At 37.9% G+C, this 24,751-nt stretch overlaps 1 protein-coding gene across 1 annotated transcript; it reads left to right on the top strand.

Annotated features, from left to right (window-relative positions):
- Window positions 1–22,624, top strand: LOC149247809 (uncharacterized). Its single transcript, XM_089445743.1, has 5 exons — window positions 1–121; window positions 19,223–19,546; window positions 19,619–19,711; window positions 19,856–22,150; window positions 22,284–22,624. Exons 1-5 carry the CDS (start codon window positions 1–3, stop codon window positions 22,622–22,624), a joined length of 3,174 nt encoding a protein of 1,057 aa, XP_089301869.1.
- Window positions 22,625–24,751: the final 2,127 nt, after the last annotated feature.

Raw genomic sequence — 24,751 nt, 5'->3', positions numbered from 1 at the left:
ATGGCGCAAACAATAGAGGAATCAGGGGATGAATCAACATTGCAAGGAGGGGAACAAACATTAAAAGAAAAGGAGGGAGAAGAGGAGTTGTTTTGTGCATATATTCCTTCTGCAGATAGAAGTAATCTCCCTCGACCTAGTGGCTTAGCCTAGAAACAACCAAGACAAAAATACAATGTTTTCCTTAGATATGTTTGAAATAGGGAAGGAAAGCCTACTTGGGATCCAATGCCAACTTCCTCCTTCTCCTTACTTAGCTGTAGTTGCAACTCCAATTTCTATAAGTGGAACCTGCAAATCCTCCAAAAAAATCAAGAGAACCAAATATACAATATAACATATACAAACAAATATAAACAAGAAGTCAAGGATTCATGTCCTACATATACATAAACAAGACATAATGTATAAGAGAACAAAGAACTTTTCTATTAATAAAGGAAGGAAAATATTACAAACCTTGTAGGCCTTGGCCTTGTAAATTTCTCCCAACTATCTTGTCCTTCCTTTGCCACAATAGAAATCCTTCAATCACACCTCAAGCACATGGATGGATTCTCAATCTCTAGGCACAAATGAGCAACATGAGGGCATAACTAAGAGTCTCAAAAAGCAAACTCAGACTCTATGGGAGGTAGTGAATTTATAGGGTAAATGAGGTGTTTTGGGATTTACTATTCTAGGGCTTAGATCCACATAAGGGGGAGGTAAGTTCTAGGAGATAAGAGATAAGACCTCAATATTAGGAGTTTGAGATCTGATCCAATAGTAAATGGTTAAAACCACTTCTGAAGCTTCTAAAAAGAGAAACTTCGATTTTTTTTTTTTTACTCATTTCTAGCTATCATCGCACTTTTTGAGAAAGAAACTTACATTGACCAGCACATTTTTCATGTGTGCAAACCATGCCATCGCAGATTTCCCTAAAGGGAAGTGCGTTGATTCACAAAAATAGGGTTTTTAGCCAATGTAATTCAAGTTCTTAGAGCTTATAGAAAGGACATGCTTTTATATTTGTAGGGGATGATTTCAAAGTGTGAATGGATTATGATTGTTCCAGACTCAAGGCCATTTGGTTGGATGTGGAAAAATCATGTGTAACGGATTGCTCCCTAAAGTACAAATTCATAAGTTGTGGTTGAGGACTGAAGTGCTTTACCATGTGAAAAGTTTAGATCAATAATCGACTAGTTGAGATCACCAATTGATTGTTACAATACATTATCATCATGATATCACTTTTTAGGTAGGCATACCCGTACTCAACATATAAGCTAGTTTATATGTATAATGATCAAAGTCACGTCCACTAATGACATATTGTGGACCCATGATTGGATGAGTTTCTATATGACCATAGCCATCATAATTTGTAAATCTTGTATTAATCCCAAAATCATAGCTCGGATGGATGAAACTAGATCTTAGGTCTTCTACCTCATCACTCGATTGTATGAGTCTAACCATGTGAATAGATGTGCTGGATTCGAACATGGTAGACACCATATAATTACCGACCAATGATGAAAGGCATTAACAGATGAGTGAGGAACCACCAATAATGATAATGGCCCTCAAGACACAAGAATGCAATCTATGAGGTGTGAATAGATGAGATGAAGTTGAACACCACACAAAATCTTCAAGTCAAAGGCCAGATGAGAACCTATCTCCGAAAGCGAGGAGACTTTCCATTGAGGTATGCAAGTTCTAAGGCACTGGAGGGAGTTTCTAAGTCAAATTCCTGAATAATGTGTTGATGTCGATAGTAAGCGACTTGTCGTAGGAGGGCCTTAATGCATCCCCCATTAATGACACAAAACAAGAATCAAGATTTGAGATAGAATGTGATGATCTAGAGCTGGTTCAAGGGTGGTAGAGATGAAATAATGATAAAGGTATTGTAGTAGATGTAAACTAAAGGTAGTATTCTCTTGAACATATCGGCGACACTTTTGTGGATTTGGCTACATTAACTCAAATACCATCATGAAGGATTTCAATGAGGTGTGATCAATAGAGAGGCAAGTAGATTCCCCAAACCAAAACAATCATGAAGGTGAAAGAGTGTCATGTCTAAGAGTGACTCGCTAACATAAATAGGATTTGTACCCTATTTTTCCCAATTTCCCCACCATTTATGGAAAGTACCTCTTTATTTTTAACAAGCTTGAGGAGGATGAAATATGCTTGATCTATAACTTCACCCTTCAAATGAATCCTTCCAAGTATTTTTAACGAACCCTGGGAAGAAGTGGTTTGGTATCATCATGCTTGATGAATCCTATGATGTTTATAGTTTTACGAGCCCAGTGAAGGTATAACTTGACTTCTTTTTCATGTTTAGAGAGTTTGAAAAGGTGGCAAAAAATAAAATTCCAAAAGGTTCATTTTCGTGTATTTAGTCTCTTAGGCCCAAAACTTGCATAAAGAAACACCCAGGAGAACCTTTTAGCCATGTTTGACTAAAGTATTCTTTTTTTATAAATAGTCCAACCAGTCCAGAAAAGGGTTAAACTTATACTGGGCATATGTCCTTTCATTTACTTTAACCACTGTGAAAGAGACAAGTACTCGGCAATATTTTCATATTTTAGGAGTCTAAAAAGAGCTTAAAGAGGACTCCACCTAGAGGAATGAGTGGTATAAAGGGTAGCAACTGGTTCTGGTCACGATGGAACTACTCAAAACAAGTAGAGTTAAAGAGGTGGGCTAATAAGACCACTCATCGTAGTGATTCCTCCAAGAAAGGGTAAAACACCAAGTGAAAGTGAATGAGAGGCCAAGCATATGGTGACAATGGAATGAGAAAAACAAGGCTCATCTTGCAAAAACAGGTAGATAAAAAGTGGAAATCATGAGGGATAAACTGTGGAATCCTTCTAGGGTAAATCCATAAATATGACAAAGAAGAGGGAAAAGGGTTTAGATTCTAGATCATAGCAGGTCAGAGGAGGGATTTCAAAAATATAAAATGACTGCATGGATACCTAGATGGAAAAAATGTGTTATGGTAGGGAATCCATGATTAGGTAGTCTCTACCATCAAGCTATGACATGCATAAGAGAGAGGGATAATTTCACAACTTGATAGGGTCAGACCTAAGGCACAATGATGGCGAACCAAGACTAAGCTCAGAATAGGTTTCATTTTTACACAACCTTGAAACAAAGAAAAACTATGCTTGAGAGAAATACATTTCCCCTAGAAAAATGGTAGAGGCATTCCCCCCCAACTTCATTTCATCTTCCAACTCTTCTCATGGACCTAGATAGACTGTTGGTTACTAATAGAAATATTTTCACTAGGAAGGGAGGAAGAGGATCATGTGATATGGGGGGGTGAAATGAAGGTGAACAGAAAAATAACTATGTTCATAGGTTTGTTTCATTTTTATGGGAGCTTGAAACATAGAATAATCCATGCTCATAGTCACTTGTTTCATCTTTTAATGAGCTTGACATAGTGAAAGAACTATGCTCATGGAACCTTTTTTCATTTTTTAACGAGCTTGACACAAAAAAGGGAACCCTTCTCATAGGTTTGTTATTTACCTTTTTCATGGATTCCAAGAGGCCAAGGTTATGGAAGGAATACATGTCAAAGGCTTAATCATGGATTCCAAGAGGTTTTCATCAGATGGAAGAACAATATTCTGAAAGGAATACATATCACCTACTAGATCGAGGTTAAAAAAATTCGATAAAACAGTACGTTCTTCTTCATCAATAGGTGTAGGCACGAGATAGGTTGCCACATAATTAACCTATCACTAGGGGGATACCACTTGCATATTAGGAATGTTTAGGGAATTTCGATGGTTGGAAATTAAATTAGGAGCAATGAATGAAAGTCGGTCAATAGTCACAATTTTTTCATCATGTGGGAAAGACATCACTTGAACTGAGTGTGGGCATGACAACATTAATGGAATAAAATAGTCTTGCCCAAGGATCAAATTGAAATACAAGGGGCCTTACACTACCATAGAATAAATACAAATAGTTTTTCCTTCTAAGGTAATAGTAAGTTGAGGAAGGATCCCTAAAGGTTCACTATTTCTTCTGTTGAAAGCCAAGAGATTCTGACTAATGGATGCAATTTGCAGGGAACCTAAAGCTTGTCAAGTAGGCAAGGATAGAATACTAACAAAATTTCCTTCGTCTATAACAATACGATATATGTTCTTATCACAATCCTTCACCATGATTTGGAAGGGCATGTAGTTGTTTCCAATCAAAGAAAATGACCTCATTACTTGGATGGGATTCCATGAGAACAAGAGAAATGCCCCCTTGTTCAGTGTGATATGAAGTAACAAGAAGAACCTGAGTGGTATTAACTTCACTCTCTAAAGGGAGAGTACAATTTACAGAAGATGAAAATGAGTCGATAACTTTCTCAACCAATGGTTGGATGGAAAATGAATCATGGGATTAACGCTCAGGGAGAGTAGGATTGACTGGAGATGGATTTTGTAGAAATTAATGTGTATATTCTAAATTGCTCATGAAATTTACTAAATCACAAGACTAGAAGCTACTCTATTGATCTGCATAAGAAAATTCATGATCGGGAACACAAATCATTAACATGAAAGAAGAAACATCACACATGCACATATATTTATATAGGAGAAAGAAATTTCTTAAAACCACTTACTATTTGTATTTCATTAATCAAAGAATCTTGATGAATACAATATGCTTGCTCAAGCTTGAGCACAACCTGCACATGTATCTTCTATCCTTTGCCTAACTAAATGAACCTGACCAATACTTAACCAAAATTTCAAGCCTCTAAGATCCTATTTCCTTGCACTATTCATTGAGGAATTATCCCCTTCTTTTTAGGTAAATTCCTCAATTAGATTACATAATTCCTGTAGGCCCGTCCTTTGACTGCATGCACCACTTGTACAACTTTGATTAGTTTACAACTAATAGTGCATTGCCCTTGAAGTCCAATATCAACCGGGTAACTCGAATTCTTTGCATACATTAGTTATTTTGAGTTGATTGATCAGTTAATAGATTGATCATTCAGTGTGGTTGAAGTTTCACTTCCACAACTTGACCTCCACAAGTTTCTCCAACAGTTGGAACTAGTTTAACTAACAATAACTCAACTTAACTGAAATAGATTGCTACAAATTAGCAATCAATCATTTAAAACTGAAATCAAGTGTCTCCAACTCAAATTGACTAAGTTAACTGAGTGACAAGAGCCATGTCACCTCAGTTAACCACCTCTAGGTATTATGATGAAATTGAAATTCGAATTTTAATCTAGTTTGACCAAGGAAAAGTCAAAACTAGATTTTCTTGATGCATTTTCAACACTCCCTCTTAGAAAGAAAGGGATTATCTGCCACCCCAATCTTGCCTCTATGGAACTCGAATTTACCTCTTGACAATTTTTTTGTCAAAATGTCTACATCTTGTTCCTCTGTCAGAATGTACTGCAACAACATGATCTGCCTCTACACACAATATCATAGATGGTGGTACTGGATATCTATGTGCTTGGATCGATCGTGAAAATAATTATTTTCAGAGAGTTTGATGTAACTCTAATTATCACAGTAAATCACAGTAGGATCCATCATCTGACCAAATAACCCAACAAGAGTCTTTCTCATCCAAATCGCCTGACATGCTACTTGAATGGTAGCCATGTACTCTACTTTTGCTAAGTTGAGTGCCACAGATCTCTGCTTCCTACTATACCAAGAAACTGCTACAGACCCAACACTAAAAATTCCTCTTGATGTGCTCTTATGGTTTGATGGACTCCCTACCTAATCTGCATTTGTGATGCCACATAGCTTTACTCTACTATCCATCTATACCATAGTCCAAACTGAGTAGTGCCACTGAGGTACCATAGAACATGTTTAGCATCCCTCCAAAATAATTTGGTTGGTCGAACCATGGCTTGGCTCAACTGGTTGACTACACAACACATGTTTGGCTGTGTGTTATGCTCTTTCCACTTCCTCACCTAAAGTGGCATGTTCTTTCCTCCAATTGGTCACTAGATGAGTCTCCATGGTTTTGCATCTATCCATGCAAAACTTGTGAAGTATCTCGTTGGTATACTTTCCCTAAGAGACAAACAATTCCCCTTCTCCTTTCCATACTTCCTAACTAAGGAAATAGTGCACGAGACCCATGTCCTTCATTTTGAAATCTCTTGCAAGGACCTCCTTGCAAGACTTGATAAGTTGTTCATCATCGCTCAAAATCAAGTCATCAGCATATAAGACAATAATACAAAATTTACCTTTTACCAAAATGTGGTAAAGGTTTCCATCTGCTTCACTTTTGGTGAATCCCAAACTGGTGAGGTAGCTATTGATCCTAGTGTAACAAGTACAGGGTGCTTGCTTCAACCCATACAATGCTCACTTGAGTTTGCACACTTGTGACTCTCTGTCAAAGGTCTCAAAACCTTCATATTGTTTGATGTACATATCCTCCTCAATAACTCCATTGAGGAATTTTTTATTCACATCCATCTAGTGGATCTTCCACCCAATTTATTCAGGCAAAGCAAGAATTGATTTGATGGAAGAGTACCTTGCTACAGGATCAAAGGTCTCTTCATAGTCAATTGCTTCTACCTAAGAGTACCGCTTGGCCACAAAATGGCCTTGTGCTTCTCTACGATTCCTTTTGCTACATGATTTACCTTGTAAATCCATCTTGAACCTACCACTAATTTTTCTGCTGGTCTTGGGACCACTTACCAAACACTATTTCTGACAATGGAATCATATTCCTCTACCATAACATCAACCCATACATGCTTCTCTACTACTTCCTTGAATGAGGTTGGTTATGTCTCTACTAGCTTAGTCATCAGTGCCATGTAGTCGGTGTATCGATCCAGTGACCTCCTCTACCTGTGTTGTGATGTGGGTGTTCTCACATTCTCTCTAACATCCTGCAATAATCCATTAGCTTCCCTACTTTGTTTTCTTGATTCTCTGGATATCTCTGCTTGATGGCTATCTCTACTCTTTGCTCCTCTGCTTGTGGCTGCTCCACAAATTCTTGAGGTTCTTCCTTTGGAGTCAAAAGATCTTTATCTACATGAAATTGAAGCTCCCTCTCAAGAGAACACCTCATTTCCTTTTCCTCATTGAACTTCACATCCCTTCGAACATCTGTCATTTTGAGTGATGGCAGGTACACATGATAATTGTGAGGTGTATTATTGTACCCCACAAATATCCCCAACTCTGTTGTTGGCTCTAGCTTTTTCCTTGCTTCCTTCAAGACATGGAAATATATTGATGCTCCAAAGATCCTAAAGTGTGACACATCTAGTTTATTCCCTTTAAAATCTTCTTGTTTTGAACTCATCCCAAAAATCCAATGAGGATCCCTGTTCTAAAAATAAACTGTCGTGTTGCATGCTTTAACCCACAAGTGCAGAGGTAGGCCTTATCCATGAAACATCGCCCTTTATTCTCCCACAATACTTCTATTCTTCCTCTCAGCCACCCCATTTTTTTGTGGGTTGTGGGTTGCTTCCAACTCCCATCGAATGTCTTCCTTTGCACTTTTTTTTAATGTCATTCGACATGAACTCACCTTTGTTATTGCTCCTTAGAGTCTTCACTTTCTTGCCAGCTCCTTTCTCAACAAGTCCTTTAAATTCAATAAACTCGGAGAATTTTTGTTATTTCTTCTGCATGAAGAAAATCCAACACTTTTGTGAGAAATCTTCTACAAATATAACATAATACCTATGCTTGGCGGTCGAGGTTGTCGAGAAAGGTCCATAAACATCAAATGGGATCCTCTCAAGGGTTGCATGCACCCTGTTGTCCTGATCATTGAAGGTGGATTTTGTGTACTTCCTAAAGGTACACCCTTTGCATATATTATGTTGCTCTAGTGCTCCTTTGGGGAGGCCCGCGGTGATCTCCTGCATGATATTCAAAGCTCCATGATGAAAATGGCCAAGTCTTCTATACCATAATCCGGTGACATCTCAGATCTGCACCTTCTCTGCATTTGTGCTCAAAGTAACACAATCTTCCACATCTAGCTTGTAGAGCTTCTTCACTCGAACCCCAATTTGCTTCACTTTCCCCATGGCGATGTGTCATGGGAATGAATTTCCTTTGCTGAATATCACATCGTAGCCATGGTCTTCCAACACCATGACAGAAACAAGATTATTCTTTAGACCCAGTACAAACTTCACATCCTTGAGCCTGAGAGGGGAGTCTGACTCCCTCTGAAAGGTGATTGTGCCAATACCGGTCGCGTTGTACCTTCCATCATCTCCCATCTCAATGTGCATCTGGAGATCTTTCTCCTCCAAGTCACTGAAAAAATCTTTGTTCCCCGTCATATGGAATGAGGCACCGCTATCGAGATACCACAAACTTCCCATCACTGTGTTGGCCATGCATGCAATGAGAGTAAAATCAAGCTCGAATTGTGAAGCCAAAGCTTCACCTACTGCTCCTCCTGAGGTCTTCTTTATTTTATTCTTGTGTGGAGATTTCATGACATAATGCGTGAATTCATGACAGTGAAGGCACTTGATTCTGGACAAGTCTCTCTTATTGCCCCCTTGACTAGATTCCACTTTGGATTGGGATTTCTTTCCTTTCCCTTTATTTTCCTTTCCATCCAAGGCACAATTCTCCTCATCCTCGCCCTTGGATGAAGTCTCGTCTTTGGTATTCTTCCTTATTTCTTCCTGCACTAGATCAGATCATAATCGCTCCCAAATTGGTAGTTTCTCTCTACCATTTACTGAATCCTGATAACTATGTCAGCTCTTGTGAATACCCAAAAGGATTAGCTACCATGTCTTAGTCAGGGAAATTAACATCGACCCTGCCAAGTTCATCATGACGCTGTGTAAACCTGCTCAAGTACTGCAGAATTGTGTCATTCTTTTTCATCTTAATGCTTTGAAGCTTTTTCTTGAGTGCCAACTTCCTGTGGTCACTATTGTTCTCGAGAAACTCTGTCAATATTTTCTACATCGCGAACAGAGTCTCTTTCTCATGGAGATTCGAGAAAATATCATCCCATACTCCCTCCAATAAGATTCTCCTCACTTTAGGCACATCCTTCTTCCATTAAGCAACCCATTTTCATCCAATACTTCCTCCACGTGGTCCTTCAAAGCAACAAAGTTTGATGTGCCTTCCAAGGCATACTCGAGCATGAGTCCATTGAAACCCATCTTCCCAGTCCTGAAGAAAACCTATAACAATAATCTTCAAATTCAAATCTCTTGCAAATACAACTTTGAAATATCTTCTCTACTGTGAAACTACCTCTGATACCATGTAGAAATTAATGTGTAGATTCTAAACTCCTCTAGAAATTTATTAAATCACAATACTATAAGCTACTCTACTGATCTATGGAAGCAAATTCATGATATGGAAGCAAATCCAAATCGTTAACATGTAAGAAGAAACATCACACGTGCACAGAGATTTATCTAGGGGAAAGAAACTTCTAAAATCCCCTTACTATCTGCATTGTATTGATCAAAGTATCTGGATGAATACAATATGCTTTCTCAAGCTTGAGCACAACCTGCACTTGTTTCTTCTATCCTCCACCTGACTGACTAAATCTGACCAATATTTAGCCAAATTTTGAAGCCTCCAAGCTCCTATTTCCTTGCATTGTTCATTGAGGAATTAGCCCCTATTTTTTAGGGAAATTCCTCAATTGGATTGTGCAATTCCTGTAGGCCCATCCTTTGACTACATGCACCACCTATACAACTTGGATTAGTTTACAATTGGTATTGTGCTTCCCTTCAACTCCAATCTCAGTTGGGTAACTTGAATTCTTTGCATGCATCAAATATTTTGGTTTGATTGATTAGTTAACTAGCTGATCACTCAGTTTGGTTGAAGTTCCACTTCCACAACTTGACCTACACTAGTTTTCCCAACAGTTGGAACTAGTTTAACTAAAAATAACTAAACTTAATTGAAATAGATTCCTACAAAATAACAATCAATCATGTAGAAATGAACTCAAGTGTCTCCAAATCGAATTAATTGAGTTAACTTAGTGAAAAGAACCATGTTACCTCAGTTAACTACCTCCAAGTATTTTGCTGAAATTCAAATTCAAATTTTAATCTAGCTTAACCAAGGCAAAGTCAAAACTAGATTTTCTTGCTACATTTTCAACAGATTCAGATCAATCACTTCATCCACTAATGGAGGATTGGGGGAAAGCTTGCGCTAACGAGTTAGAAGTTGCTGTTGAGAAATATTAAGGTTTTCCAACAATTTTTAGGATTCATCCATATAAGGGAAAAGTTGAGTTTGATGACTTCCTTCACATAACCTATAGGGAAATTTAGCTTTATCCTTTTTTCCCGTAAACCTTATTATCACTAGTTGATGGTTTGTCACTAGCATGATCTCCATATGCTAATGAAAAGGGTTGATGTGAGCCTCTAGACCACACTTCTAATACTCGGGGAATACTAGGGAAATCTCTAAGAAGCGACCATGCAATAAATTCCTTTTGCGAACAAAAGCAATTTCCCTAGGCCTAGTGGCTAATCCTAGAAACAACCAAGACAAAACTGCAATTTTTTCCTTTGAGACATTTGAAAACAACTTGGGATAAAATGAAAGCTTGCTCCTTCTCCTTACTTGTTATCTCTAGCTCCAACTCCAATTTCTATAAGTGGAACCTGCAAATCATCGAAAACAAACAAGCAAACCAAATATACAAGATAACATATACAAACAACTCTAAACAAGAATTCAAGGATTCATGTTCTAAATATGCATAAGTAAGACATAATGTATAGGAGAAACAAAGAACTTTTGTATTAATAAAGATAGGAAAAGATTACAACCCTTGTAGGCCTTGACCTTTTAGATCTCTCCCAACTATCTTCTCCTTCCTTTGCAATAATAGCAAGCCTTCAATCACACCTCAAGTACATGGATGGATTATGGGCCTATAGGCACAAATGAGAAGCAGGAGGGCATAACTAAGAGTCTCCAAAAGGCAACCCAGACTTTATGGGAGGTAGTGAATTTATAGGGTAAATGAGGTGGTTTGGGATTTACCATTCTAGGGCTTAGATCCACATAAGGGGGAGGTAAGTTCTAGGAGATAAGAGATAATACCTCAATATTAGGAGCTCGATATTTGATCCAACAGTAAATGGTTAAAACCACTTTTGAAGATTCTAGAAAGGGAAAATTCGAAAGTAATTTTTTTTTACTCATTTCTAGCTATCATCGCACTTTTTAAGAAAGCAACCTACACTGATAAACACAGTTTTCATGTGTGCAAATTATGCCATCACAGATTTCCCTAAAGGGAAGTCCGCTAATCCACAAAAATAGGGTTTTGGGCCAATGTAATCCGGGATTCTTGGAACTTGAAAGGAAGTTATTTTTTCTTTGTAGGGGATGATTGCAAAGTGTGAATGGATGATGATTGATCTGGATTCAAGGCCATTTGGTTGGATATGACAAAATGACCTATAACATGCGGAAACATCCATACCCAAAATAGAAACCATTGTTTCCAATTTGTGGAACCTTTGAGATAGAGATTCGCTCTAGAGGAGGTTCCAATGCATCCATCGATGCTTTTGAATTTGATATCATGGGTAAAATTTAGTTGTAGGAAGGAATCAAATCAAATCCTTTTTCCCTATCCTTGCTCATAATCCTCTGAAATTGGAGAAGGGAAACTACTAGAGTTCAAGGCCTTTGGAATTTTTCTTACCAACTTCTTCCTTGAATTATCGAGTGTGAAATATTCTCTGAGATTCCCATACGAGTGACACCTCACACATTTATATAGAATCCCTTCGTATTCTAGTTTCTGTTTGTGAATATTTGAGTTGGTCTGAATTGAGATGGTAGAAGGGAGCCTAAAAGAAAAATTTAAGCCCACCGGGATTCTAGCCATGCGATGTATCATGTCTTCTTGTAAGAATTATCTGCTTCATAGTAGAAGCCCAAAATGTTCCTAATTTTCTCTAGATACATCGTCTGACTAGAAATATGGAGGGAGGGCCAACAAATGTACCTAAATGGGCACCACCAAGAGCCTTTCTAAATGGGCATCGAGTTTAGTCGATCAATTATTTAAGAAGAGTGTCTCCAAACCACACTACCATCACAATTGGAGAAGCTTTTCCAAATATTCTTTTGATTCCATGAGCCAACCCATCCAACCCTTGGCTAGAATTAGACTTTAAGGTGAGTAGCCCAGAATGGGGGAAATTTTTTTGTTTCCAATTCCTCATCATAGACATAATCATCGTCTTGCTTGCAAAATTCCTAACCACAGTTGTCTCTTCCATTCTGGAAATGTTGTTGAGCTTTATCCCTTCACTTAATACAAGATTTGGCTCTTCTGCCTTATGTTTTACACAATTTTTGTTGATATTCATTACATCCTTCCCTTCCAACTAGAGGGATGATTATCAGGTAGGATATGGATCCCCACTATGCATTTCCCACATCAAAAAGTCACACAGGAAACTGGAAGAAGGATGGGAGGAGAAACAGGTAGGAACCAAACCAAAATGGGGATGTGTGGCTGGGTCCTTGATATCAGTTCTCGGGGAAGTCTGTATGCATGTCAGAGGTTCTTAACCAAGTGGCAAGGGAAAATTTTGAGCTACTTCACGCTAGTGGGCCCAAAAATCGACGTATTCATATGGGTCCTCTAAGTCAACGAGTTTGTCCTCCATGACATAGTGTATACAAACTATGTGCCAAGGATGAGGGAGGCGTTTGTCGTGGCAGGCCCCAAATCTAGGAAGAGGGACCCTAGATCATATGAGGGCTTGGCATAAAAAAAAATTCATAGTTGCATAGCCAAATCCAACCATTTTCATTGACATAATTTACTTAACAATATATATTGAAATATTTTATTTATGGTAGATGCCGATTTTTTTTTATTAATATTTTTTGAATGTCACATATCCATTTCATATTAAAAATTAATATTAAGTATGCAACTATGGAATAAGGATTCAAATCATATTAAAAATTAATATCAAGTACCCAACCATTGACTAGGTATTCAACAAGAACACGTCTATGGATTCCACCATGTTGATGAACAAGATTTTGGATACTTACTAGGTTTTCAGGGAGGTTCAAGAATCGTTGAGTGCTAACTAATGCTCCTTGTTATCTAGGTAAATTTAAATCTCCAAGTTCAACCATTGAAATTGGTATGTTATTTGTGTGTAGGTGACCAAATTTGAATAATGTGTGTTTTCTCAACTATGAGAAATGTGTGTGGAGACATGTTTGATAATCTGATAATTAACCAAGCAACCTATGCTCATCCTTACCCTCCAATGAACCACCCACAATGTCATGCATCCCCTGAAAACCCCAACCACTGTGTTCCTCATGCTGCTGCATTGGGGGACATATCTACTTTCCAAACTGGATTGACTACATCCTCTGGGCAACTGCCTAGGTTGTAGCTAAGGTGAGCCAATGCCACTACTTATTTTTCTTTATTCCCATCTAGTCATCAAATCTCACTTGGTGTGAAAATATGAATGTTTGATTACTCATAATATAGTAATTGGAGTCAAGATGAAAACTTAGGAAATAGATTAAAAGAGAAACCATGGAAAAGTTGAAATGACTGTTAATGGATTCAAGCATAGTAGATACAATTTTTTTCATCACTAGCATTGGCATGAGGAGTCTTCGGTTGAAGTTGTTGTAGTTAGCAACAATAGTGCTATAAAAAATATAAGTTAAAATAAGAGAAAACCCTGTTCAATATCTATTGTTTGTTTTTGTGGGGAATAACTAGATTTGGCCACCTATTTATGAAGCAAAATTACCTGTACATTTCAATTTTAGAAATATTTTTATAGATATATAAATATGATTAATTATATCGTATAATCTCCTGTGAACTAAAATAAGTGAACCAAATTCAAATATTTTAGGATTTTTGTTTGAACTTTTACCTTATGAAGACTAAAAAGTCCTTCGAAGTTGCATGCCTATGATTACTCTATAAGAGTAGTTTAAGGAGGCCACAAATTCGCTTGGAAAATAGTGGGAATTCGGCATGATTTTTGCGAAAATTCGACATAAATTTTGGGAAATCTGAGTTACAACTGTCAAACTTCAGGATTTTGGGTGCCTAGGGAGTTTTTGATTGTGACGAATCCATTTCCACCATCAAAAAAATGATTCAAACGCCCCTATGATCATATTTTTTGAAAATAAAAATCACAAGATTCCAACGAAAAATAACTTTCTAGGTGAATTTGTGGCCTCAATAGACAATGCCTTACTCTATATATGATCAATTTCTCATAGGAGCTATACTGTAATAGAAGATGAAGTCTAGAATTAGTGAGATAAGCTTGTTTTAGCTAACATTTGTTGCATGTCTCACTCTATCACCATTTGTTTGGGTTATAATCATAAGAATGATAGGGAACTTGCTTGTTTCTCTTCTAAGATTAAGTGTTTAAGGTATACACACAATGATAATTAAGGAAACGTGTGTAAATGGTTAGAATTTTCTCATTAGAGATTTGTTTCAAGTAAAATGAAATATAAAATTGTAAAATGTTACTCCGAGTGGAGTGCCAAGAGAAAGAATTTTCTTTGAAGATATTTGGATGGAATACATGGTCGGCACGAGCATGATAGGGGATTTGTTTCCATTAAAATAAAACATGAAATCACATGTAATTATTAAGAGCTGAGTTTTGAGACATGGAAAAAAAAATTCTGAAGATATTTAGCTTGAATACAGGGGTGGCACTAGAGGGACAGATAGGGCTTTTTTTTTGGGAAGATATTGGTTGAATACAAGATTAGCACTAGCGTTTATTTGTGGATAAATGGGTAGTAGTGATTTGCGGATGTTTTTTTAAGGCGAGTATTAGAAATTGAGATCCAGATCACATAGTGCAATTGCACACAACACAAATCACTCTTCAATGTTTTATTGATCACAAGAATTACAAATATATAGGACATAATACACTGACTATGACACATCTGGATCATGATTCCAACTCACAACATAGGAATCAATAGCTTCTAGACTGATGCCTAGGGACTCACAATGACAACTACATATGACATGGAAGCATTACTTCCAACACCCTCCCTTAATTCTTACATGGAAAACATATTACAACAACAATAAATAAATATATGTCTGACTGGTCTTCATCAACACCCACATCCACTCTGGAATCTCGCAAACACCGCTCTTTCACCACCACATCTTCGAGCTGTTACTTGACCTCCATTTAAAATGTAACCACCTCTGACCATCGTTGATGAACTTTGCAAGATCAACAATATTGACACCTCAACTTGTTGGGGCTTCCGCGATAAGAGCTGTCAAGTAATGAACCATCCTATGGACCAACCACCATCTGTCAGATATTTCTCTTTCGGCTATCCGTCAGTTGATAGGATGGAGGTTTGGATACTGAATGTGCTCAAGAGTTGATCAAACAACTTGACCTTACACAAGAATTGATGTTTCGAATACCGGCGCTTCCAGTTTAAGAACCACCAACCCTTTTTTATAACGAACATTACAAACATACAAGAATTGATGTTTTAGACACCGGGGCTTCCATTTTAAGAACCATCAATTTTATAACCAATAAAAAACACACAATCAACTCACACCACACAATAGAAGAACTTAAATCTCTTTTACTTTTAAAATAGCTTGAGAGGTGATTCCGATGGCCACTCATCACTATCTGATTCTGACATGTCATCCATGTTGGCTATGTTTGCAGTTTCCTTTCCATTTAGAATATCCCTTGCACGAGTTCTACAATTCTAGGCGGTATGTCCATATTTGTGACAGTAGAAGAATTATGTTGAACCCTTTGTTTTTTTCATTTTGCCTTTGGAAAATAGTGCAAGTTCATGTTGACCGCCAGCCTGAACCTTCCTTTTGTATTTGCCCTTTTTTCCTCAGCGAAAATTGATGATACCATTCCTTCTAATGATTGAGAAGACATTTGGCTTAATGTGAATACAATATTGCTATATTTGGGAGATAAGCTATTTAATAGAATTGCTTTAGCATCATCTGTTTCTACCTTAGCACCAATTTTAGCCAATTTCCCAAAGAGAGACATTAACTCATTTATATGATTAGAGAGAGGTGTCTCATCATGCATTTTGAGACTAAAGAGATGCAGTTTTAAGGAGAACTTTGCATTCATAGCCTTTTCCCCAAATAGCTTACTCAAATGTTCCTAGATTTCATAAGCTGATTTTGTTAAATCAATCAAATGCATTTGAGTGTTGGAAAGACCCAATCCAATTATAGCCTTAGCCTTGTCTTCTTTCTTTTCCCATTCAACGAAAAGCTTGGCATCAATAGGAGCCTTTTCGGTTCCTTTTACTATACTCCACAAACCTCTATTCATAAGATGCATTTGAATTTTAACTTTCCAGGTATGAAAATTGATGCCATTAAATTTCTCTAAAGGAAGAGAGTCCATGTTACCTTTTTTTTTTTTCAAATCTGAGATCTACGGATCTGATTCTTCTCCCACGTTACTGGCACCAGATTGACCGTATTTGCTTGAAACTGATGATACTGGAGAAATTATGCAATCTCTCTGTGGCCAATAGAGCTCATACTCAAACTGAGATCATGAGATTGAACCGCTCTGCAATTTAGCTTGCAACACGTGAATTTCCCTCGATCGATTTGATCTGATCTGATAAATGTCAACGCTTCCTCCCGTGGAGCTTCACCTTAACACCTCCACTCGCAACAACAACAACCAAATCTCTATACTCGCAGATCCAGCCAACAAAGCATAACAACGTTCAACAACTTTCAACTGAATCGTCCTACGTCAACATTTGATCCTCAAAATCTGACAGCGATGACACACTGTCTCTTATCGGCTTGCAACTACAAAAATTGCATAGATCCGCTGCTCCTCAAACTTTAACTGAAACAGTGATGTTGCACAGATCACATCAAAATGAGAAGACACCCATACAGGCATACAACCAACACTGCAGCGTATGCATCAAAAAATAAAACGGCTGCAAAAATCTATTAGAAAAACACAGATTGCATTAACACAGAGTGTTGGTGGGTTAAATTTGCAGCATGCCTTTTCTAGTTCGCAATTTTCTCAATGCTCAGCTAATCCTAAATTCTGACACATATTCTCTACACAATCTCAGTCATCGATCCAAAGAAGTTCCACTTTCGGCTGCCAAAGACAAATGCCCTTTTGTTGGTCAAATATCAGTTTACCATATTAGAAATTGAGATCCAAAGTACAGAGTGTAATTGCACACAATACAAATCACTCTTCAGTATTTTTTTATCACAAGAATTATAAATATATAGGACATAATACATGGCTATGACACATTTGAATCATGAGTCCAACTGACAACATAAGAATCAGTAGCTTCTAAACTGATGCCTAGAGACTCACTATATGAAATAGAAACATTAATTTCAACAAGAAGTTGGATTCCAAATTTTAAATAATCTCTTTTCGAATATTAGGAAAAGCATGGTAAAAAAATCTTGCTGACTACCAAGAACGTGGGTATATTAAATAGTACACTTTACATTCTACAGGATCAAATTAGGCTAGACACTCTACATTCTACGAGGTCAAATTAGGCTCCCTCCTCCTTTTGTTAATGTCAATTATTTTTATGTAAGTTGTTTAGATTTTGTTTTGAAAAGAACCTATGCAATTTAGTGGTGTTATTAAAGAGTAACTAATTTTTGAATGCAATGCTGTAACTATTGAGAATGTGGACATATTAAATAATTTTAGAGAGTGTAAGTGGTTGTCAAGGAGAACAATAGATGTGCAGATTCTGCATTTTTATGAATATTATATGACATTAACTTGGGCCTTTTTTTTGGTGGTCAAAGCCTATATATTTATATATTTTTATGTAGGGTTTTTTTAGAGTTTGTTTTGAAAAGACAAGAACTAATTTATTGGCATATTAAATAGTAGTTTATGAAATTTTTACTTTGATACTTTGCTATTTTACAAGAGAAATTAATTTATTGTGATTATTTTAAAAAAAAAATGTGTTTTATATGGTATGGTTTTTTAATTTTAAATTAAGAATATATATTATTTAAAATAATATGAATTTTATTTTTTATTTTTTTGTTGGACAATAAATTTATATATAGCTAAGAATCCATTTTTTTAAAACTTAAAAAATAAGTTAACCACCAAAAATATAGAAGCATCTACCGAAATGAAACTCTGCTCCTTTTTAATTGATCAACAATTCCAAATAATATAATTTTCTCCTTTGTAACATTATGCATGAATCAATATTAGTAAATAAAATTAAGAAAATAACACATCTATGTAATTAATCAATCTGTCAGGTTCCCACTTCATTTATTTAAAAAAAATATCCTCAACTCATGATCTATATATAAACCCTAATTTATATCTAAACTTGACTGTCTTGTCTCACAACATCACTTATGTTTGTACATATTTGTACTACACTTGGGACTATGGATGTTTATGTAGTATAAGGTGTCTAATTAATAGAGTATTGATTGTGTATTTCTAATTTCTCCATGATAACCATATGGAAACCATCCATGAGTTGATATCTAATGATCTATGGCATCATTAATTTTCCAATTATTCAAATAAAAGTGATTGATATACCCTGTAGGCACTCTTAATGGTTAAAGCAATAATCTAATTCTTTTATGTTTGGGCTATTTTGATAATAATTTGTTCCAAAAGTTAAAATTACAAACCCCAATTTTGAAATCAAGTTAAAATGACAAACTCCAATTTTGAAATTTTCATAATTCAAGTAATCTAAATGACAAGGTAAAACATTACTGTGGTCATGACAGTGAATTACAGCGTAGGGTATGGTTACCGTCTATCACGACGACCAAAGAAATAATTAGAGGTCTCAATTATAACGGATGTTTCCTGGTCAAAGACGGCACGTTCTCTCTCTCTCTATGAATATGTGGGTTTTTCTGTCCAGCGAAAGATGGCAGGTTGACTCCGTCTCTTTTGAATTGTATGCGATAGCACCGCACTGGCCAATATATTACTCAAGTAACAGTTACCCAATTCGTGATCCTATACTAGTTTTATGATCCAAGCATCAGAGCATGATGAGATTGAAAGGATATAATTTTCTGTTTTTGATAGTGTTTCTACTTTGCAATGCTTTCCACTATTTTGGCGGATTACCTGCACTCATTTGCTGCGTTAACGCTCTGTCGGCAGATGGAGCCGCGCTTTTAGAAATCAAGTCATCCTTTGTGGTTCCAAAGAATGTTCTTTCAAGCTGGACAAACGACAGCTCCTCCGATGTGGATCCATGTAAGTGGGAAGGTGTGCAGTGCAGCACCCATGTAAGGCGGGTTATTTCAATTTCCCTACCAAATAGAGGTCTGTCTGGCCGTCTTTCCAGTGCAATAGGAAAGATGCCTGCCCTGCAGAAGCTCGATCTTTCGGGCAATAACTTGTCGGGTGCTATTCCTGGCCAAATAGCCAACTGCTCTCAGCTTCGTCAACTCAATCTCGCTAACAATTCCTTCACAGGCTTCATCCCTCCGGATATCGGGAACTGCAGCCTTCTTACCGTTCTGAATATCAGTACCAATGATATTTCTGGTTTTATTCCATCTGAACTGGGTAATCTCGTAAGCCTGACTACTCTGTCGTTAAATACAAATAAACTCAGTGGTGTCATTCCATCGTCTCTGGGAAGGCTTGCCAATCTCGATACCATTAGGGCAGAGTCCAACTACTTCAGTGGCTCTGTACCACCCGAAATAGGCAATTGCACTAAACTGCGCATTTTGATCTTGAAAGAATCAGGATTGCGAGGAAGGATTCCTTGGGAAATTGGGAATTTGAAAAATCTTGTTACGTTGTCCCTGTTCGGCAACAATTTGACGGGTACTATCCCTCGTTCTATCGGCAACTGCAGCAGCCTTGAAACCATTGCTGTTTACAAGAACTTGTTACATGGTACGATACCAAGGGAGATAGCTCGGTTGGAAAATCTGAGACATCTATGGTTTTATCAGAACCATCTTACAGGCTCAATTCCTGCAGGATTTTTCAGCGGACTGCTGAAATTGGAGTCGTTTGATGCATCTACCAATAATCTGACTGGGACTATACCAAATGAAATGGGCTGGCTGAAGATTTTGACACACTTGTCCTTTGCTTCCAATAACATGTCTGGCTCGATCCCCTCATCTTTTTCCAATCTTACAAGCCTGCAGCAGCTAGATTTATCAGAGAATAAGTTTGAAGACACTTTGCCTCAAGGAATCGGCCGTCTTCCCAATCTGACAGAGTTGTTTCTCTACGATAACAACTTCGAAGGTCCGCTGCCTTCTGGACTTGGCAGCTTCAGCAACCTGGAGTACCTGGAATCATTTTCCAGCGGACTGAATGGATCCATTCCTTCGGGGTTGTGCAGCGGTAGGTCGTTGACCCAGCTTGCCATCTTCGACAATCGGCTGGAGGGGAACATCACCGGCCTTCTACAAGACTGCGTCTCACTACAACGCGTCCGCCTGCAGAACAACCTCTTCACGGGCTTCATACCGAGTAACATCTCTAAGCTCTCCGACTTGAATTACTTTGAGATTTCTCATAACAAAATCCATGGAAGTATACCCTCTTCCGTAGGACAGATGGAGAACCTTACTAATCTTCTGCTCGCGGACAATAATCTCTGCGGCGTCATTCCTGCTGAAATAGGAGACTTGAGAAAACTGGGAAAACTGGATCTGAGCCGAAATAATCTCACTGGAACGATTCCTCCAGAAATAGGAAATTTAATTAATTTAGAGGTTTTAAATCTCAGCGCAAACTCGTTGGAAGGCAGCATACCGGCAGCAGTTGGTCACCTTCAGATGCTGGAGAAATTAAATTTGAGCGTAAACGCACTGACAGGAAGGATCCCCGGTTCATTGGGGAATTGCAGACGATTAGGCGAGCTATACCTGGCTAGAAATAAACTGAGCATGACCATTCCTTTGGAGTTGGGAATGCTAGCAGACACTCTCATATATGGGTTAGATCTAAGCTGGAACAATCTTTCAGGATCTCTTCCTCCTCAGATTGGAAGCTTGACGTTACTTGAATCCTTGGACGTCTCCCATAACCAGCTCTCCGGTCAGATTCCTCAGTCTTTCCTAGACATGAGGAGCCTGGATCATTTCAATTTCTCTTTCAACCTTTTTACAGGGAGCATTCCTTCATTGAGGAAATTTTTACAAGGTCCGCAGAATGCATTTGAGGGAAATCCAGGTCTCTGTGGACCTCCGACAACCAAGAATTGTTCCGATGCAGAAGTTGCACGTAATAAGAAAAGAATAAGCTCGGTGGGAGTGGCGGGGATTACCATCGCCTGTTTTGGGACCATAATCATTTTCAGCCTTGCGCTGATGTACATGATAAAAATATCAAGGTCGAGGAAGGAGCGACAGAACAATGAAGATGCTACAGTGGGTATTAATTCGGCAGATGGGCGAGGTATAATCAAATACAGAGATATAGTAGAAGCTACTGAGAACTTCAGCGATGATTACGTCATCGGCTCTGGCACATCCGGGATGGTGTACAAGGTCGTTATTCCAGGACGAGACAAAATCCTTGCGGCCAAGTGCTTAAAAGTAGACGATAATGGATATCGCAGTCTGAGGCACGAGATCGAATCCTTGAAGCACGCCCGTCACAGAAACATCCTGCGTCATCGGGACCTGATAACAGAGCATGATGGAACGAATGAGGTAATAGTTCTTTTGTGTGACTACATGGTCAATGGATCGTTGTGGGAATATCTGGGCGGAGCATCGAAACGTCCTAATCAGAGGCTGGACTGGAGGACTCGGTACAACATTGCAGTGGGCGTGGCAGAGGGACTCAAATATCTACACCACGACTGCGAACCTCCAATAATTCACTGCGACATAAAGTCTGCCAACATATTGCTGGATGATGAATATGTAGCACACATAGCAGATTTTGGACTTGCCAGGCTACTGAAAAATCCATCAATAGATTCTGAATCAAGTTCTCTCTTTGGAGGAACTCTTGGCTACATTGCACCCGGTACTAAATCTCCATACGTTTTCTCTTTACAAAGCTAAATGATTCGCACTCATTATTGTTATTACTGTGCTAGTAAATCATATTCCATTTCATGCGAATAGTCATAAACTCCGAAGATTAATGTTTTGTGCAGAATGTGGGTATGGAGTGAAAGCATCAACGAAGCAAGACGTGTATAGCTTCGGAGTGGTGTTATTTGAGATGGTAAGCGGAAAGCCTCCAGCGGTAGAAGACGACGATCAAGAATTTGTACATCTGACTACACGGGTTGCGAGCATGTCGAACGAAGGGAGATTGGATGCAATAATTGACGAGGATTTGAGAAGTAGCAGTGATTATAATAACGTGAAGGATGAAATGGTGAAGATGATGGAGATTGCCACATTTTGCACTCGATCTGCTCCCAATCTCAGGCCGCCGATGAACGTAGTGCTTGACATGCTTATTCGTCTAAAATCCTCTCCGTCCCAGTAGGTATCAGTAGTTCATAATTTAGATAGAGTAACTGCAATTACTGTAGGAAGGAACTCTCCATCCTCAGTGGGTATCAATAGTTCATATTTTAGATAGAGTAACTGCAATTGCCGTAGGAAGGACCTTTGCTAGCTGCACTTTTGATGATGCTTTTATTTATTAAAGATGTTTAGCTATCAAAGAGTATTTTTTTAAAGTTATTTTACTGCGTTGTCTAATTATTATGCCTGCAGCCGGTTATATTTTTTATTATTTTGGTCAACAAGGGTTTTCTATTTTTTTTACTAGTTTGAAAACTTTGTATTAGTGAAAGAAACATAAATATATAGATAAATTATTGTGGGATAAGGGAATTCCAATAGAATAATTTTGCTTCTTTGGCATAGACCTAACAAAAACTAGTTACTAATATACTAATATTTACATATACACTATTGAGTTGGACTTACAAGCTTAGCGAAAACTCAAAAAACATTACATTATCAAATAGATATATAGGCAACCAAAGCTTCCTCTCAAAACATATGTAATAGGAGACACAATGACATTTGGAAACTGAAGGCACATGGCCAACACCAAATACTAGGCTGCAACATCATACATCGTCGTAATCCCTCTGGAGCAATGCCCATACTAGGCCAAATTGGAGCAAGAGAACCACCATCTAGGAAATCGACCACTACCAACCAACTGCATCACTTCAAAACTAGTCCATGAATGCTAGAACCAGGCAGGTCACCATGGTCACCACCTTCCAAATTGCAAGGTACATGGCTCTCAACATGTCTCAAGCATGCATCAATTTCGTCCACATTCAAGCATAGGTTCCTTAACATTCTCTTGACATCCTCGAGAGATGCAAAGATATGGTATATCTTGACTTGTTTGTCTCTCAGAACTAAGTCCAATAGTGTTTTCATTTACCAATGAAGAGCCTCTGAATTCAAAAAATGTTTTTCTTGCCTCTAGTGTGTTCAGGATCTAGGACCCATCCACCCAAATCTTCAAGCAATTTCAAATTAGATAGTGACTTCCTTTCTTCTCCCACCTTCACCTCTAATTCTCTTATTTCCAGATGCATGTCAGGAGGGACAATGTTGAAATAGGATGCCACAGATTCATGGGGAAACAATTTCGCGCCTCTCTACCCATGTCGAGCATCACTTCCACCACCCCTTATGCTTCTCTGACGTTGCCTTGGAGGCATGCCAAATTCATTGAGGGGTTCAGTGATATCTTTATAGGGATTACCCTACCTACAAAAGGACAAACATAGCAGACTCTATCTTCTACGACCAGGCTAGGACACCAACACAATGAGTCATCACAATAGCCCCAAATGAAGCAACTATACTTGGAAAGCAGACTGCCAACACAAACATGAGGCAACACAAACTCAATACACATGCCTTATATTCTCCACCATTTGACTAATATAACACATGTTCTCGACACCAAACCAACAACAAACCTAGAATCAGAGGTCCACAACATAGCTCTTTAACCCAAGCATAATACCACGGGAGGCTTGTGCAACCCTCCACAAAAGACCACTGGTGCCAACCACCCACAACACAACACAAATAAAGTTTGTTAGAAATATTGAGAGGGGGAGGAGGGTGAATCAGTATTTCATTTCCAAATTATACTTCACGTAACTTATTCTTTCAATTCACATGTATCATTAAACCATTACTTCATTTAGCAGATCATAATGTTATATATAACTTATTCAATAAACCATGAACAACATCAAGAATAAAAAATGTAAACCATAAGACACATCAACACATCAAACATATATGGATCTTATTCATGATTGATAAGTTATTGAATGGTTGATGAATGTATGGGCTAACAAGTTTTGTTGCAACAACTAGCTAGAGAGGGCATAGAGCCTTCTTGGTGATTCTCAGATGAATATCAGACCCTTATGATCATATATGCACTCATGACCTATAGATTTCATGATTACTATATGTTTGAGGAAATTCCTATCATGGATTAGGCATGTCTAGGTCAAGATCTGGGTTAAGTTTTGATTGTTCATAATTTTTATCATTAATGCCATGGTTCTGGAAAGTTACAAGTTGTTTTGGGTAGTGGTATGGAGGCTAGCTTGAAAAG

This window comes from Pinus tabuliformis, chromosome 7, assembly GCF_031772625.1.
Source record: "Pinus tabuliformis cultivar Carrire ecotype Pingquan chromosome 7, CPIR1, whole genome shotgun sequence".
Classification (NCBI taxonomy): Eukaryota; Viridiplantae; Streptophyta; class Pinopsida; order Pinales; family Pinaceae; genus Pinus; species Pinus tabuliformis.
The sequence above is the reverse complement of the archived record's forward strand: the minus strand, read 5'-3'. Positions and strand labels throughout refer to the sequence as shown.